General features: G+C 37.6%; 1 protein-coding gene across 1 annotated transcript in view; it reads left to right on the top strand.

Moving 5' to 3' along the window:
* Positions 1 to 19,267, top strand: part of LOC111413892 (Apolipoprotein lipid transfer particle) — a 108,812-nt gene that overhangs the window by 69,370 nt on the left and 20,175 nt on the right. Inside the window, exons 33-42 of the mRNA XM_023045024.2 lie at positions 494 to 823; positions 1,350 to 1,518; positions 1,580 to 1,761; positions 1,823 to 1,977; positions 8,145 to 8,665; positions 8,876 to 9,529; positions 9,587 to 9,795; positions 9,849 to 10,005; positions 10,063 to 10,450; positions 10,772 to 10,975. Coding sequence (XP_022900792.2) covers positions 494 to 823; positions 1,350 to 1,518; positions 1,580 to 1,761; positions 1,823 to 1,977; positions 8,145 to 8,665; positions 8,876 to 9,529; positions 9,587 to 9,795; positions 9,849 to 10,005; positions 10,063 to 10,450; positions 10,772 to 10,975 — 2,969 coding nt within the window. The remainder of the gene's footprint in view (positions 1 to 493; positions 824 to 1,349; positions 1,519 to 1,579; positions 1,762 to 1,822; positions 1,978 to 8,144; positions 8,666 to 8,875; positions 9,530 to 9,586; positions 9,796 to 9,848; positions 10,006 to 10,062; positions 10,451 to 10,771; positions 10,976 to 19,267) is intronic.

Below are 19,267 nucleotides of genomic sequence, written 5' to 3'. Positions count from 1 at the left end.
TACTTCATAATACTTATTCTCACTCTTTCTTTGTTGAATATTGTGTATGTTGTGTATTATATATTGTATGTGGTTTGAACTTGTCACATGTTGGCTATACAATACTCTTTAATTTGATGAATAGCACGACCAGATCGGTCATCTCTAACTCGAGATATGCTGCAAATAGTCAAATTACCCAAAAAAAAAACAAAAAAATCATAGCTCCAAAACGTATCCATAGTATCCAAACTACATAAGAAAAATACAGTGGCGTCAAATGTACATTTTATGATTTTTTTTTGTAGACTAGTGTAATTATTTTTATAAAATAATATTTTCTAGTAAATTGAATTTTTTTTAATAAAATCGAATTTCGTTCTTAAATCGAACATTCATCCTAAAATAAATTAAATAACGTACCGAATTGAAATTCCTTACTGAAAACTAAAATTGTAAACAGTTCACCTAAATTCACCTAACTTAATACTATTTACCGGATATTTTCCGTTAGAACGTGACGGTGTTTGGAGAGTACCAAGCGAAGGACGCGACGATGGCGGACATAGCTCTAGTTATCGATTACTCGACAAATCCCGACAAATTAGTGAAGTTGAAGGCTGCGGCGGCGAACCACTCGAAGAACAACGTGATAAAGTACACGTATACGGTGACGGGCGCCCACCCGGCGACCAAGTTGTTTCTAGACATGAAAGGAGGAATTGTTTGGAGACACAAATATTTCATATCTGAGCATTATGCCAACTATACCAGAACTTTTGACCCTCAGGAGACTGATGCCATATGCTTATTAGACTTCGAGAAAGACGAAGTGAAATTAAGGGTAAGTTAGGATTACATTAGGAATCAGCAATGAATAAGATCTTTACTGATGTTATATAAAGAATTGAAGTAGTCTCGGGCAGTTAACAAATACAGCTGATTACTTCGAAGATTTATCACCCCTTCTCCGGACCGGTTCAGACATATCTAGGAAATTACTTTACGTTCTTTCGGTGCGTTAAAATTCGTCGCGTATAATTATTCAGCCAAGGAGATGTTAATTTCGGGTTGAAAAAAAAAACAAAGAGTCGTAACAAACGACTATGTCAAGCGAAAATATGACGAGGGAGTCGGGTTTTTCCTGGAAATTAATAAGGTTTCACTTTAGATACGTTGCGTTTTTGGCTTTAAATTACGCCGGTTTAAAAAGGGGGTAGTAATCTTCGGAGTGTCGTATTTGTTTTAAAAAGGAAGCTCGAATGATAAAGGGTGAGAATTTCTCCTATGTGCACAGAGTTGCACAACTTGATATGTGGTAGATCTAAAACCGAGAAAATTTAATAGGATAAAGAGGAAATAATTTTCAGAGAAAAACGCCGAGCGATTTGACATCATTTTGGGGTAAATACGAGGGGTCGTTCCCTCTTTATACGGCAAACATGACGGCAGTATACGGCAGCGACATAGATGCTAACGGAGAGTACTACCTAAATTTCTACGAGAAACTTCTAAGGTTCGATCTGAATAAAACCAAAGGTAGATCTCGTCCTCATTTCTTTAAATTGTCTTTATCCCGTCTGGTTTTCACTATTTTCAGACGGTAGCCAAAGCTTGCACATGTACGGCGTAATCCCGGACGCTCGTAACGCCATCTTTGACATTTGGCGAGATTATGAGGAAATCCGAGTGTTTGATGTCTCCTACTTATTGCGCCTAAACCATTCCCGACTGTTTATATCGAACCTGAAGTGGCGTCCTCAACTCCGGGACGAAATGCGAGTACGTATAATGTTCGCGTAACACCAATTTTGTACCATTTCTAACATCTTTTTCTTTATAGAAAGCCGTTCATTCTTTCCTTTACGAGGGCTACAATAGATTTACCGAAGAGGTGAACAATACCCGCCAATACGTTCGCAACGAATTGATCGCTGCCATTGAGGAAGTCTGGTCCGACGCCACACCCCACATTCAAACATTTTTAGACGACTTCAAGTAAGTCATTCTCTATTGGTTACGCTCGTTTCAATGGGATAAAAACATTTATAACAATCTGCCTTATTGAGTTGCCTTCTCACCGTCTTGTATTATTCCCAAACTGCATTCGATCCTCGATTTCGCGCAAGCGCTATTTCAATTAAACCAACGATTTTAATACTACTATTAATTTTCTTTTCAATGCGAGTAAAAACAGACCATAAATTTAACCGGTTATTCGTAGATTAAATGCAATTGATGATGTAGAAAATTATAGAATGAAAAGAAAATTATTTTTGTTAAACGACAAGATATTAGGGCTCAGAGCAAGACTTATTGTTGCTTCAGATGTTTTTATTAATCTTTGACTGTTATTAAGGAACCCCACATATTCTATAACCATACTGTTGATCATGGTACATAGCATGGACTCCAACTTAGAACGAATGAGTTCATTTAGGTTATTGTTACTATTTATGATAAAGATGAAGGCTCCAGATGAAGCTCTTCCAGAAAAGCTGATACGTTTACAATATCTTCATGAAAAGCATCTGGGCATGTAAGACGCCGCGGTATCTTGGATATCACAGTTAAGGTGTTTGAAGAAAGTTAGAGAGGAGTTGCACAGAAAGAACTTGAGGAAACTGGAAACGACGTTGAAGGAGGTGAAAAGTTGGGTTGCAAGGATTTGCGAAATAGTGTATAGGAAGTGTGATTTGGAGGAACATATATTTCATAATTTTTAATTGAGTTTCCGCCGTGTCAAATTATAGGATGGTGTGGAATATCCAGAGTACAGAAGATCTCTGGACTTGTAGTTTACAAGCATTGATGATGGATTGGTTAAGAATCATTCTATGGGAGCAAGGGAGGTGATGAGACAACGTGGAGCCTTATTGAGGCTGTATTCGAGAATCATATATGTCATATATAAGGATTTGCGAAATAGTGTATAGGAAGTGTGATTTGGAGGAACATATATTTCATAATTTTTAATTGAGTTTCCGCCGTGTCAAATTATAGGATGGTGTGGAATATCCAGAGTACAGAAGATCTCTGGACTTGTAGTTTACAAGCATTGATGATGGATTGGTTAAGAATCATTCTATGGGAGCAAGGGAGGTGATGAGACAACGTGGAAATTATCTGTCTGTTAGCTCCTGAAATTACGTGTAGTTGAATAGTATTTTTCGGAGTAGTTCCTCGTTTGTTTGTAATTGTTGTCATTGCATTAGTAAAGTTAGTGTCTCAAAAATGCCACGATGCATGAGGCTGGTTTAAGCTTTCGAGAAATTGGCAGACGCATGGGCTGACCTCACGCCACTATCAGACGGACTTGGATGGATTGGCAGCAAGAACGCTTAGAAACCCGTCGTAGAGGCAGTGGACGTCCTAGAGTGACAGCAGCACGCGAAGATCGCCTGTTAAGGCGAAGTGCAATACAAGATCCAGTAGAACCAACTCGTGCTGTTGCAATTAATTGGATACGAGCAATTGGTCGCAGAGTGTCTATGAGTACGATTTATCGTCGAGTACGCACATTTGGGTTACGTTCATATCGTCATCATTTTCGTCTTCCTATGACTCAACAACATAAAGATGCATGGGAACATGCATGGGAAACTATCGTCTTCAGCGACGAATGCCGATTTTGCTTATGGAATTCTGACGGACGTTTACGCATCAGACGACCTAGAGGTCAGAGGCAAAGTTTACAGTTCGTTCAGCGTCGCCACACGGCTCAAACTCCTGGTGTAATACTGTGGGGAGCAATATGCTACGGTGGCAGGTCCCCTTTGTCATTCATTCAGGGCACTCTAAACGCGCGCCGTTACATTGACGCCATTCTGGAGCCCGTGTTAGTGCCTTTCCTCCAAGACCTTCCAGAGCCCGTCTTCCAACACGATAATGCGCGACCTCATATTGCTCACGTAACGTTAGAGTTCCTAGCACAAAGCAATGTCCTTGGCCGGCAAGATCCCCGGACTTAAACCCTATTGAACATGTCTGGGATATGATGGACAGAAAATTGCGTCGGTTACCCCATCCTAACAACACTTTAGAGGAATTACGTCAACAGCTACAGGTAGCCTGGAATGAGCTGCTCCAAGAGGTAATCGACCATTCCAGCATGCCACGAAGGTTACTGAATGTATAAGAGTACGCGGAGATGCAACACATTGTTAACGATATTGTCAATAAATATTGTCATTTGTTTATGAAAATTTAATCATTTGTTTGTCTCTAGACATTAACTATTTCTACGTAATTTTGAAGTTCTGCGTCTCCTCCTTCGGGGTGGTTCATTTCTTTTGAAACCGAGTGTGTTAAGAAAATATACAACGGAGAAAGTGTTAGTGACATTCTTTAGTGGTGGATTGTTTCGTGATGTGTTTGGATGGCATCGTACTAAGGGGTACCTGACTGCACTTACAACAAAAAGATGGGAGAATTACAACTATAACAAAGTAAACTAAAGCATAAGACACTGATGGGTTGTGGAAAGGTTTGCCGAATAGTTTATGCATGTGGTGAGGGATGTTGTTCCATCGATGTTATTGCGAGGTAACCGGAAGCAATGAGGATAATGAGGGGGAAGTTGTACAGGGGGAGTCGTAGAGATGGTGGGTGAGAATGTAATGAGTGAAAGTAGAGTAAGGATGGTAGATGTAGCGACGATAACTCAGGAGAAGCTGCAGTCGATAAGCATTGGGTGGAATAGGTTATAAAGAAGGGGAATAATAGACATAGATACAAAGTGTGTAACGATAATATCACAACTGTGGGGTGGTTGCTGATGAGTAAGAGAAGAAGTATGGAGGTGAACGATATTGTGAAAGTTTTTGAGAGGGCGAAGAAAATGGGCAGGAAAGTGAAATTGGGATGGAAGGTTGTGGAGATGGATGTGAGGAGGGTGTGTGTTCAGAAGTGTGTGTATTGGACGGAGGAGTTAAAGAATGTTAGAGAGCCGTGGAAGAGGAGATGACTGAAATCAGATAAGAGTATAGGTTTATAAAAAATGGATGGGTGAGGTGGCCATGTCTAGTAAGGGCATTCAGCTGATGACAGTACAGGGTCCATTCAATGTGTATTTGAGAAGGTTTCGACTAAGGAACAGACGAAGGGGATGTGTGGGTATGGGGCCAGTGAGAACACCCTACAGCATATCTTGCAGGAGTGTCCGGATGAGAGGAGAGAGTTGAATGGGATTCTAGATCATAGCAATATGGATGCTTGGAACTGGTTGGCCGGTCGTCATTATGTTTTGCACATGCTGACAGTAAGATTATTATAAGCTAGAAGCAATTTTATTAAGCTATTATAAGCAAATTGTCAACCTTCTTCGGTTTCGCAATAACCCAAACGCTCATAGATGGAATTTTGAACCATCAGGAGCATATCCCAAGTGATATTGGTGGTTCTTCAAGTATGCGATTTTCCAAATCATTCGGTTTTGTTGCATACACTCTACTTTTCAGAAATCCTCAAAAGGTGGCCACTCAATATCACCTCTACTACCAATCCAACGATTTGGAAACGTACGGCTTAAGTATCAGACTGCGCGACTAAAATGTAGAGGACTACCATCTTGTTGGAATCACTTGATTTTCTAACAGATGCAGATTTCTGTCTCCGTCCAAATTTCCATTAATGAAAAATGGACCAATTACATTTTCTCCCATAATACCAGCCCATACATTAATTTTCTGCGGTCTCTGAGTATGACCTTCTCTTATTAAACGTGCATGTTCGTCACTCCAACAACGACAATTGTGTCTATTAACCTTACCATTCAAGTAGAAAGTAGCCTCATCAGAGAAAACACGAAACGTTCAAAAGAAAATTTCTGTCAACATCACATTTTCCAACCTTCTTTCTAAGTCACCTTCGTTGAATTCCTATTTTCCCATTTGGTAGTCAACCCCTCATAATTCGTGTTTCTTTTTCCATTACCTTTAAAATAAGGTAAAACTCGATAGGGGTTGCTGTTTAAAAATGTAGGGGTGGTTATCCCCTAAAAAAACTCTATATTGCATGGAGAACTATCTAAAAATGTAGTTTTATCATTCTTTAGTGATCCCCAAATTTTCAAATTTCTTTCTTCACTCGTTCAAAACTTATAGCTCCGTCCCGGGAGTTTTGGGAAACCTTTATATATGTTGCTGTGGTCGGTCCGAGATTTCATCCGTTCCTCTTGTTGGTTCCCTTGGGAAGGGGGCAGAAGTTTCGCCAAGATCTCACCTGGCATCTTCAGTGCGTTGTCGTAGTCTCATATCGAATAGCGCATTTTTTACGAATTACTTCAACTCTCACACAATAGTTAAACGTTATTGGGTTTTTACATCCTGTGTAAGATACGACAAAGCATTTTGCTATATTAAGATCAATTCCATTCTGTACAGACCAGGAACTGATAATGTTCAGATTGCGCTGTAAGATAACACAGTCTTCAGGGGATGTTACACTAACGAATATCTTTAGGTCATAGGCGTAAGCAAGCACATTACAATCAAGTCGTCGTAATACATCATTCCGATAAACATCGAAAAGAAGGGGACCCAGGATTTAAAACCGTTGTAGCTCACGTAGCAAAATCTATATAAGATGAAATTAAATCCACGAAATCACTGGTAAATCCAAGAAGTATTCTATGATCTAATCTATCAAATGCCTTTGTAAAATCTGTGTAAATTATATCAACTTGTTGCCGTTTATCTGATGAACTGCGTTACCTCTGCTAAATTAGTCATAGTTGAACGACCAGTCATAAATCCGTGCTGATGATCAGATACAGGGTGATTCTCAACCTATACGCATAAACTTGTGGATTCATTCCTTATGAATTGTAGTAGGTTGTGTTGAACTAGATTTAAAGTATCAACAAAGTTCTTCAAATGGAAAGATTTACGATAGAGGCTATTCTTGGACATCATAAAAAGGAAACAGTTCCAAATCATCTAGCGGAACATCAGGAGTCTTGCGATTATGCATCAGGTGCATAATGAGAGGTAACATTGGTAAGGTTGTGTGATTTGGGTGTAATTGGTACAGGTTAGTGGAGGACTATCTGCAAGGATCCATATTAAGGTCATATCCAGGATGCGTTTTATGGGAGTGAGACTTTATGGGGCCGACTTTTAATGAGCTGGATTGATGTTGTGTTGCTTATCTAACATGGTTCATTTGGCCAATCTTTTCGAAGACATCGCATTGACATGGCTATTGACCAGCATTCGAGTACTAGTTTTTGCAATCAACATATGCATGAAATAAATTAACGTGTTCTCTGAGTTCTGGAATCTTGCAGATGAATATTGATGTTGACAGATGATATTATACACTGTATTACATAATTATTTAATAAATTGAAATATGATAAATAAGGAGAGGTAAAATGTAGTTAATAATTTGACGTGGAGTGCTGAGATCTGAGAAACTTGTCGCTTAGAAGTTACCGAAATTCCACAATTGCGGACATTATTCGGAATATTGGGTTCGAATAATTATACGCAATAGTTTCAGTAAGCCACAGACATTGTTAATTACTTAGACTAATTTGACGTGTGATTGAGGACATCCCGTTTAATGGGTGGGCCGGGTTGCCTTATTTTATCGCGAACTTTCATAATTAATACACGCTCGGTAGGGATTATTACGCGTCATTCCGGGCGTCGAAGAAGGACTTACGCTAATTAAGACGATACCTTTTTGCCTGACGGCGGCTTGTCCCCCTGAAACATCGGCGTTAATTCCATTATAAATCTTCGGAGCACAATGGCGCGGCGCACCATAAATTTACCGGCATTATGCGGCGTAATATGTAAGTTCGCTTGGGATCAAATATGCCTATGACGGTGTATTTCCTTTTCGTTAATTGATATGCAACGCACACTCACGCGCCCATTTGAATTTCACCGGAGTCCTATTGAGGATGTTTCTATTTATATGAGCTTGATACAATTACCGTATCCAAGCTTCCATTCATCGTCAAACTGTCACCCGTTGTTCGCATAATGCCCGCGCTATAATCTATTGCTTTGCGAACAATATAAGAACTACTTGCTAATTAATAGTTTGTATACGTAATTCGAACTGCGTAGCGTTAATTATGTCGGCGGTGCTCAATTGGGCATTGTTTTCGATGACCAAAAGCCGTACTAATCTCGTCATTGCAATATTTGTAGGGGATTGAATGTTATTTCGGAGGATCTACGGGAATTGAAGAAATTTGTTAACTCGTCTTATTACGCCAATGAATTTTATATCCGCGACGTGGTCAATCTCATCTTACACACAGTTGATGAGTTATCTTTAAGGACACATATCGAATCGGTTCCGGCAATTGTCAATGAAATGTGGCAAGTGATGGGCGATTCCGGGAAAAAGATTCATCAAAGCATCGTTTGGGTGATCGAAAAAATTAAAACTTACTATCAGAAAGCGACCGACTTCCTGAACGATATACTTCAAGGGAAAGCTGTCGACCACCTTTCAGATACCTTCAAAGTGTTCGTTGAAAAGTACGATAATTTTATAAAGGATATGCACGTATCGATCATAAAATATGCGGAAGACCTGTGGAGCAAGAGTTACAAGATGCTCGTGGAGAATTGGCGCAGGGCGTTAATTTCCGTGGAACCAACCTTCATTAAGATAATTCATTACGTCGAACACATAGTTTGGAGTGCCGGTCGAGAATTTGTTGGTAAGTTACTCGTAATTTATTTCGGCCCCTTTCTTTTTCCAAACTAACCCTCTTACCGTCGAACTTCATAAGTTCTAATAAATGGTTTCCCACCGCACACATATTGATCACGGGTTTGCGCTGTATTTTAAACAACCTAACAAACCAACCTTCGATCTTTCACTCTTATTCCATCATCGTTCTTTACAAACAGAATTCTTTATTTACCAGATTTCCTCTACACGAGAAAAGCAGAAATATTGGAATCGGAATACTTTAATAAATTCGCTAAACTAACTCAAGACCTGGATAGATTTTACAAAGACATAACAGGCGATGACACTTTAGGAGCCATACACAAGTACTCGAAAGTAGCTTTTGATTTCTTAAAGAAAAAGTATTTCGAGCTAGTACCTTTCGCTAAAGAATTAGAGAGAATATATACTGAAATAGTGGACGAAGTAACTCAGTTGAAGAATCTACCTTTAGCGCAATTTATGATGCAAAGATTCGACCAAGTATACGAAAAGGTAAAATGGTTCGCTGATTATTTCGACGTCCAAACTAAAATTCACCGGTTCGTGACGCTGGTCCGACTGAAGTTGATGGATATGAAGCGGAACGCGTTAGAAACGGAAAACCGCCACAGGGAGGCAAAGACCAAATTTATTTTTGAACCTTCGCAAGGCGTCATGTATCTAGAGCAAAAGCTACCGATGTCGTGGCACGCGTTCAACGAGACCCCCAAATTCGACGAAATCCCCGAATTTAAAAAGCTGAAGGACGTCCAGAGGTTCTTCTCCAGTTCAAAACTCACTTTCGCGAGTATCTATACGGACTATAAACCCTTTATCGAAGTGACTCAATGGTTGCCTCCTTTCAAAGGTAAGGGATCGATTATCTCCATCCGTGGTAGCCCGACTCTTTTGTTTTTTTTTGCAGCTCAGGCTATATTGGTTCGTGGGAAGCATTTTATCACATTTGATCGCACTGTTTACGACTTTCGGGGAGACTGCACATATCTTCTCGCTAGCGATTTCAGGGACGGTAATTTTTCAATCGCAGTTTCCTACAATAAGCACCAAACGGGGAGTCATAGGTTATTAATTTTATTGAACAAGACTTTGGTTCAAATAGACTTACAGACTAAGGTATTATATAAATTAATATTAATAGTTTATTAAATTATTAATTATTTTTTTAGGTTATAAACGTAGCGGGAAAAGATTATATAGCGTTGCCGTATAAAATTGGGGAATCTCATATCCACCTGGAGAGCGATATAGTAACGGTGGCGAGCGAATACGGTTTCAAGGTGCAGTGCAACATGAAATTTGACGTTTGCATGTTTGAGGTCTCGGGTAAGGATGTCCCTGGGGGCGCCGCGCTCTGTCTAATTGACAATAAATGCCCTTTAGGTTGGTACTTTGGGAAGACTGGAGGTCTTTGGGGGACCATGAATAATGAGCCGTCGGACGATTTTCTAACACCGGAAAAACAACGACTCGGGTACGTGGAAGTAGCACAGTTCGCAAATAGCTGGTCCTTGGACCGAAGTTGTTCCACAACGGATCGACGACCGGTCGCGAAAAATACAACGGAAAGTGTTAGAATTCTTTGCGAATCCTTCTTTGCCGGGAAAGTGTCCCCCTTTATTACGTGCTTCCCGAGGGTCTCCCCAAAATCCTTCCTAGATATTTGCCTGGAGAGTTCCGACGAGGAGGAAGTTTGTAGCGTTGCCATCGCTTACATCAGCCTTTGCGCCGATGAGAGTACCCCCTTGCGCATCCCGGACAATTGTGTTAAGTAAGTTGCCATCGATTTTAGAAAGCTTAATGACGTTTTCCAGTGATGTGGAAAACCCACCCATCGGAATTTCAACAACTTCCGAGGCACTAATGCGTTTTTGATTTCCGGTTGCGTAACTTTATTACACGAAATGTTATTAATAGCTACGCGAGCCAATAATTGATTTTAATTTGTAGGGTATTTATTAAAATCTACAAAATATACAAAATTAATAAATAGTTATTATCCATAAATAATTCAAGATTAGATTTATAATTTAACACGAATTTCAAAATATTTTAACTTATATATAACTTAATCATATATTTATAAACGTAGATGTAAATTGGAAAATGGTACAACGATTCCAGAGGGCAAATTCATTACAATGAAGGACCACGAAATTCCACGTACGACGGACGTAGTTTTTATTGTCGAGGGTAAAAACTGCAACTCAGACTTGAAAGCTTTGAAGAAGAAGGTGGAGGCGATCGTTGAACATTTAGAAAAGGAGCTTTTGCGGTTAAATATCACCAGGAACAGGTAATCGATGTCGGTATTGTGCGGAACACTGACCCTGCACCCGATAACGCGAAGAGAACCTCTCTTCGAAATTGTTCATTAAAATAATAATGGCTGTCGTAAAATATGCATACGACGTCATTTTCGTGTAAACCGCGCTCTCGCGTCTACTTCCAACCGTAAAAATACCGACAAGATTTTCAACCGGCTGAGTTTGAATTTACAAATCAGTTTGGATACCGTTTGATATTCTATTAATGTGTAAATTAGTTCACTCAATCTATACGTGGTTGATTGCATTTGAAATGTAGACTGATACATCGTCCCAACATTAACCCGTTCATATTGTAATGGAAATTACAATTTACCTTATTCCGGCATTACGGAACATATGCGTGCGTTTATGTTTAACTTTTAAACCATTTTTAATTCTGTTGAAATAATGCGTGATCGCTTTATAAATTTGTCGTATTTTATTAATTACAAAAAGCAGTACAAAAGCGTAATTAACTCTTAAATCATTACCTTAACTAAACCACCCGCTAGATCGCGTTATCATATTATTAATAAATGTAGTGTGTTAATTAATTATCGTACCCGACGTCATCATTGCAAGTATGCAACCAATATCACAGTACTTGTGTTGTAATATCCGATTTGCGTATTGCAATACCAATACTGTGATATTAGTTGCATACTTGCAATGATGACGTCGGGAACGATAATTAATTAACACACTGTATATAATCTAACACGCCTCCTTACATTTATAAAACATTCACTATAGAATAAACATAACTTAAAATACTAAACAATAAATCTTATACTACTAAACTCAACATTTCTCTTAGTTTCACAAATTTATCTTTGCTCATTGATTTTGTAAAATATCCGCCAGGTTTCTATTGGAATTTACTTTAATTATATTTATGATTCCTTCATATTTAGCAATACTCCAAGTTCCCCAATTATCTTCGTATATCTTAATAGGTGCCTTAAAGTCAATCTTAAAAAATGCGAGTATATCTTTTATTTATTTTATTTCGGTTACCGCCTCTGATAAGGTTACATATTCGGCAAAGTTGAAGACTTAGTTACACTACCTTGTTTTCTAGAATTTCAATGTACAACATTTCCAAACAATCTCATTACATAGCCTGACGTAGATTTGAATTGTCTGCTGCCCAATCTGCGTCTACATAGCAATCAAGGATTTCACAAATATAATTCTTATTATAAGTTAACTTTATGTTTTTGTCAAATATAAATACTTCAAAACTCTCAAGGCATATTTAAAATGAGTTTCATTATAACAATTTTGAAATCTACTTAAGCAATTAACGCTATAGCTTACATCTGGTCTAGTAGCCGAACTTATATACAGAACTGCCCCTATTAGATTTCTATACATAATATTATCAGATATAATAATAATAAATTGCTTTATTGTTCGCATAGCGTACAAAAAAATCATACCATAGAGAATTTAAACATTAATAGAATGCGCATTAACTGTAACATACAACAAAAAGAAAAAACATAATGCAGATGCAAAGCCATTTTTACAAACGTGAAGATCACTGCCATGCAAATAATTTGTTGTCTTTTAAAAGTTATTGATGATGCACACTGTCCACTCAAGACTAAAGTCATTCATTGTCTTAGCGATCTGATACGAAAATGAATTTTTGAAAAAAGCAGTAAGAAAAATCTAATATTCATCCGCGATGTACACACTGATGGCTTATAAAGATGGAAGATCCGGTGGTAGAGACATACAGAGTGCAGCACCCTTCTTCCCTGCATGTTTAACCATTTTAATTCCGGCAACTTATCACTTACATGATCACTTCGGTGAAGACCAAACAGTTTTTTGAATTTTTGCTTTTAAGACATAGGACAAAAAAGGAGAATACAGAACATCTGCATAGTTAAAAAGTGACAGAACCAGACTTTCACACAGACATTTCCTTGTGTTACGGTTCAAATAATGTCTGTTCGAGTAGATAACCTTCAAACTCCCATACGCTTTTTGTATGCATTTGTTGATGCGATCATTAAAAGTCAAATTCTCATCAAATAAGACACCCAAATTCCTTACTGTTTTATGGAATTGCAGCTGTTCATTGTTCACAAATAGATGGAGACTGTCTGCAACTTGCTGTCTGAGGCTCTTCGGGTCGAAAATAATAGCAAGAGACTTACTCTGATTTATATGAAGCCCAATCACTATTTATACCCGCTTTAACTACCTCAGACGGAGGGAAGGAATAGTACAACTGAATGTCGTCTGCGTAAAAGTGCGCCTTACAATGTGAAATGGATTTGATAAAGTTTGATGTGTATAATACATACAAAATTAAATCTCACTTCCAGAGAATCAGAGCAATCAACCCCCACCGATACTACCTGTTAGAAAATCTAAGTACGAAGGCTTTCACGGCCGGTGTGAGTTAAACTAAAATTAGAACTAAAACTAGAAACTTTCTGGTTTTGCCGTTCGTCTTTTAATAAAAGGTTTGACGTTTCGAATGCCATGTTGCAACGTTCTTCAGAAACTGGTTCGAAGTGACGACATCAAAAATCGGTAACTATATATAAGTTGGAAAAACTAATTAATAATCAGTTAACGCTAATTACAAACTAATTATTAACTAATTGCTCCCAGCCATCCTCTCTGTTGACGTTATTTTTATGTCGGTGGATCTCTATAGCTTCTCTTGTCAGTCTTTGGCAGTATCTGTTGTCCCTAGCTAGCACCTTTGTTTGTTCGAAGTCTATTCGGTGCCCCTCTGCGTGGCAATGTTCCGCAACCGCCGACTGCTGGATCTTCTTCAGCCTTACATCCCTCTCATGCTCCTTGATGACGCACTCGACGTTGCGTCCAGTTTGGCCAACATAAACCTTCCCACAACTACACGATAGTCGATAGACTCCCGCTCTTTTTAATGGAGTTAGTTTGTCCTTGGCTATCGGGAGTGTGTTCCGAATTTTGCTGACCGTGCCGTACCGCACTACGATGTCGTTCTTCTTGAGGTGCCTAGCAATTCGTTCCGTTACACCTGAAACATAGGGAAGACAGATAAATCCAAGTGGTTTTGTACTTACCGTGTCCTCTTTCTGCTTTCGCTGCTTGATGGCCTGGTTGATGTCCCTCGAAGTGTATTCTTCTGCAGCACGCCTCGTAGAAAGTGTTGCTCCTTCTTCAAGTTCTCTCCTTCACATAGTCTCGCTGCTCGCTGAAATAATGTACGGATCACGGACCTCTTCTGTTGGGGATGATGATGTGAACATGCCTGTAAATACCTGTTGGTATGGGTCTTCTTTCGGTATACACCAAGTTCTATATCTCTATTTGTCGTCCTGGTGACCAACACATCTAGGAAATGTAGTTTTTGGCAGTTTCTGTTTCCATGGTGAACTTAATCATAGGATGTTGAGAGTTCAAGTGATCCAAGAACTCTTGGAGGCGTTTTTGACCATGTAGCCATATCACAAACGTGTCATCCACATATCGGAGCCATAGTTTTGGTTTCCACTGGCTCTTCTTCAAAGCGTCCTCTTCGAATAATTCCATGTAGAAATTAGCTATAACTGGCGATAGTGGAGATCCCATGGCTGCCCCTTCGAACTGCTCGTAAAATTCTCCTTTCCAGCATACTCCACCAGATCTAGCACGTATTCTGGTAAACCCTCCGGAATGAGTTTTCGGCGAAGACCCTTTACAGCATCCTTAACTGGTACCCTAGTAAAAAGGGATTCCACATCGAAACTACCAACATATATATACCTTTTATTAAAAGACGCACGGCAAAACCCGAAAGTTTCTGGTGTTAGTTCTAGTTTTAGTTCTAATTTTAGTTTAATGTTAGAAAATCATTTAATAACTTTTTTGCATTATATTCAAAAACCAACATAACTTAGTATTGCTGTGAGTAGTTTCATGATCAACTGTGTTAAGTGCGTTGGAATAATCCAACAAACAGAGTACCGTCATCCTACCTCTATCATTCCCCCTCAGGATATCATCGATAATGTGAATTAGTGCTGTAGTAGAACTAGAACTTATTATCTTTCACATAACTATTTATTTGTTCAAATAAAATTCGTTCCATAACCTTTGACAACACCGGCAGCACACTTATTGGCCTCAGATCACTTAAAGCAGTTGGTGCGTTCGATTTGGGCAAGGGCTTTATCAAAGCTTTTTTCCAGATGGTAGGGAATACACCACTAAGAATACAAGTATTAATGAGATTACAAAGGTAAGGCGTAATATGTGGACAACACAAATCAATACATTTAATATTGAGATAGTCATATCCGAAAGCTTTGCTTTTGATGCAGTGTGAAAACCGAAGGTTAAATCATTTAGTTTATTGCTATTATAAAAGTTTAGTAAATCAAAATCCGGACTATAACTTCTGGGTATTGCATTGACAAAAAAGTTGTTAATAGCGTTTGAAGAACCAAGGTGTTTAGGTATTGAAATAATACTTCTTTTAAACATTCCAGCATTTCTCAGTGCCTTCCAGCTGTGATTTGTAATTCCCAATTGAAATTCAAAGTATGCCTTACGTTCTAGAATTATTGATTTATTAATCAAATTACGCAATGACTTGTAATAATCCCATTTAGCAGATGTTTTATTTGACTGATAATTTATAAAGGCTTTATCTCTTAAGCTTTGCATAAATTTTATATTCTGTCTTATCCAAGGTGACGGAGGACCAGTATATGACCTGGCTATATTTTGAAAGCTTGATTTCATATTTGTTGCGCCCTTAATGTTATAATAAATTATACTGTGGTCTGAGATACCATAAGTGGTATACACACAACTTGCGTTGACCATATGGGATTTCGAAATGTAAAAAACGTCAATTAATCTAGAAGTCTGGCCCGTAACCTTTGTGGGGTCATTTATAAGCTGTACCAAACCGAAAGAATCACAAACATCTGTTAAAGCCATGGTTGACACGTTCCCCGGCATTAATAAATTAATATTCAAATCACCAGTAAACATAACAGTGTCCACAAATAGTTTATTAGTGTTTATTCCTTACAAATTTCATCTTCCTTAAAAATCCATCAAAACAATCGTACCATGCACGAGGACTTTCTCTCAAACCATATAATGCTTTTTCTAGTTTACAAACTCTGTCTGTCCCATCCTCAAATCCTTTAGCTTGATTTACATATATTTCTGAAAAAATTTTACCATTGAAGAAAGCAGTCTCTACATCCATTTGTTCTATAATTAGTTTCTCCTGGCAGCAATATGATAACAATATTTTTAAAGTTTGCATTTTAGCTACTGGTGAATAAATATCATCCACAATTTCAAATTGTTCAAAGCCTTTTACAACAAATCTGGCTTTATAAATGTTATTTGACATTTTTGTATAAACCCATTTAACATCTAAACTTTTTTTATTTTCTGGCTTTTTGACCAATTTCCAAGTTTTATTTTTCTTGAAACATTCCATTTCCTTATTCATAGCTACTTTTCACTGTTCAAATTTTAGATCTATTTTTGCTTCTTCTAATAAACATCTAGATATGTCCATAATTGATCTATTATATTTTATCATAAATTTGAAAATAACTATTTACATGATCTACTTTAGTGGCTTTCAAAAATTTACCATCACCAATTTTACATTTACAGGTTCTTTTACATGTTACACTATCATGAAAATATTGATCATTATTTATTACATGATCAGTACAGCCAGTGTCTAATATCCAATGAATTGCTATTTCATCATCTAAATCTGACTTTTCGTCTTTGTATGTCATCATAGTTTGGACCTGCGTGTAAAAACTGTTAGTTCCATAACCGCCGTGATAATAGTTACCTCTTCAAGTATGTTGTTCGCCTCGACCACGCTGTTTGCCTCTATTATTACCTCTTCGTTGGCTGAAATTTCCTCGGTTGTACTGTTGCTGCTGCATTCCACCTCGTTTCCACGATGGCCTGGTTTCACACTTCCTGATTCTGTTTCTTTGCAAAAAAGGCATTTGACTTTTGGTCACAATTTGTGGATTCTACATCCATTTGTTCTATAATTAGTTTCTCCTGGCAGCAATATTATAACAATATTTTTAAAGTTTGCATTTTAGCTACTGGTGAATAACCACTATTTCACTGTTCTGCCGGATTACTATTTATCGCCTCTTCAAAATTATTTGGATTTTCAACATTGCCATTTTATCTAGCCGGCATTTATCTTTCTCTCTTTGATCTTCTCAATTCTTGAGACGCTCTTGCTTCCTGTTTAATTGTTTTATTTTCGAATTCTATTTTTGTGCTTTCATCTTGTATTTCTGAATCACTAGAATAATCACTTTCAAATTCATTGTCAGTTCTGTTTGTATCTAAACCTATGCATTTAACATTCTTTTCCACAACATCAACATGTCTAGCTACAACGATTCTGTTATTTACTAAACCTCTATACCCCACTTCAAAATAACCCAGTAAAACTCCAAAATCAACCTTTTTATCCCATTTAGACCTTCTTAACTGTTCTGGTCTTCGAACAAAAATTCTACTTCTAAATAATAATGTTTAATAGTAGGCTTTTTTCCAAACATTATTTCGTAAGGCGTTTTCTTTTCTACACTATTTGCTAATGTTTTATTTTTAAGATATGCATCTGGCCAAAATTTTAGATCTATTTTTGCTTCTTCTAATAAACATGAAGATGTGTCCATAATTGTTACACTATCATGAAAATATTGATCATTATTTATTACATGATCAGTACAGTCGGTGTCTAATAACCAATGAATTGCTGTTTCATCACCTAAATCTGATCTTTCGTCTTTGTATATCATCATAGTTTGGACCTGCGTATAAAAACTGTTCGTTCCATAACCGCCGTGATAATAGTTACCTCTTCAAGTATGTTGTTCGCCTCGACCACGCTGTTTGCCTCTATTATTACCTCTTCGTTGGCTGAAATTTCCTCGGTTGTACTGTTGCTGCTGCATTCCACCTCGTTTCCACGATGGCCTGGTTTCACACTTCCTGATTCTGTTTCTTTGTAAAAAAGGCATTTGACTTTTGGTCACAATTTGTGGATTCTACATCCATTTATTCTATAATTAGTTTCTCCTGGCAGCAATATGATAACAATATTTTTAAAGTTTGCATTTTAGCTACTGGTGAATAACCACTATTCCACTGTTCTGCCTTATTACTATTTATCGCCTCCTCAAAATTATTTAGATTTTCAACATTGCCATTTTATCTAGCCGGCATTTTCCTTTCTCTCTTTGATCTTCTCAATTCTTGAGGCATTCTTTGGTCCTGTTTAATTGTTTTATTTTCGAATTCTATTTTTGTGCTTTCATCTTGTATTTCTCAATCACTAGAATAATCGCTTTCGAATTCATTGTAAGTTCTGTTTGTATCTAAACCTATGCATTTAACATTCTCTTCCACAACATCAACTTGTCTAGCTACAACGATTCTATTATTTACTAAAACTCTATATCCAACTTCAGTATAATCCAGGAAAAATCCAAAATCAACCTTTTATTTCATTTAGACCTTCTTAACTGTTCTGGTCTTCGAACAAAAATTCTACTTCTAAATAATAATGTTTAATAGTAGGCTTTCTTCCAAACATTATTTCGTAAGGCGTTTTCTTTTCTACACTATTTGCTAATGTTTTACATTTAAGATATGCATCTGGCCAAAATTTTAGATCTATTTTTGCTTCTTCTAATAAACATCTAGATGTGTCCATAATTGTTACACTATCATGAAAATATTCATCATTATTTATTACATGATAAGTACAGCCAGTGTTTAATAACCAATGAATTGCTATTTCATCACCTAAATCTGATCTTTCGTTTTTGTATATCATCATAGTTTGGACCTGCGTATAAAAACTGTTCGTTCCATAACCGCCGTGATAATAGTTACCTCTTCAACTATGTTGTTCGTCTGGACCACGCTGCTTGCCTCTATTATTACCTCTTCGTTGGCTGAAATTTCCTCGGTTGTACTGTTGCTGCTGCATTCCACCTCGTTTTTACGATAGCCTGGTTTCACACTTCCTGATTCTGTTTCTTTGTAAAAAAGGCATTTGACTTTTGGTCGCAATTTGTGGATTCTACATCCATTTGTTCTATAATTAGTTTCTCCTGGCAGCAATATGATAACAATATTTTTAAAGTTTGCATTTTAGCTACTGGTGAATAACCACTATTCCACTGTTCTGCCTGATTACTATTTATCGCCTCCTCAAAATTATTTGGATTTTCAACATTGCCATTTTATCTAGCCGGCATTTA

The sequence above is a fragment of the Onthophagus taurus genome, chromosome 8 (assembly GCF_036711975.1).
Source record: "Onthophagus taurus isolate NC chromosome 8, IU_Otau_3.0, whole genome shotgun sequence".
NCBI lineage: Eukaryota > Metazoa > Arthropoda > Insecta > Coleoptera > Scarabaeidae > Onthophagus > Onthophagus taurus.
Note: the sequence above shows the minus strand (reverse complement) of the source record. Positions and strands in the feature narration are given on the sequence as shown.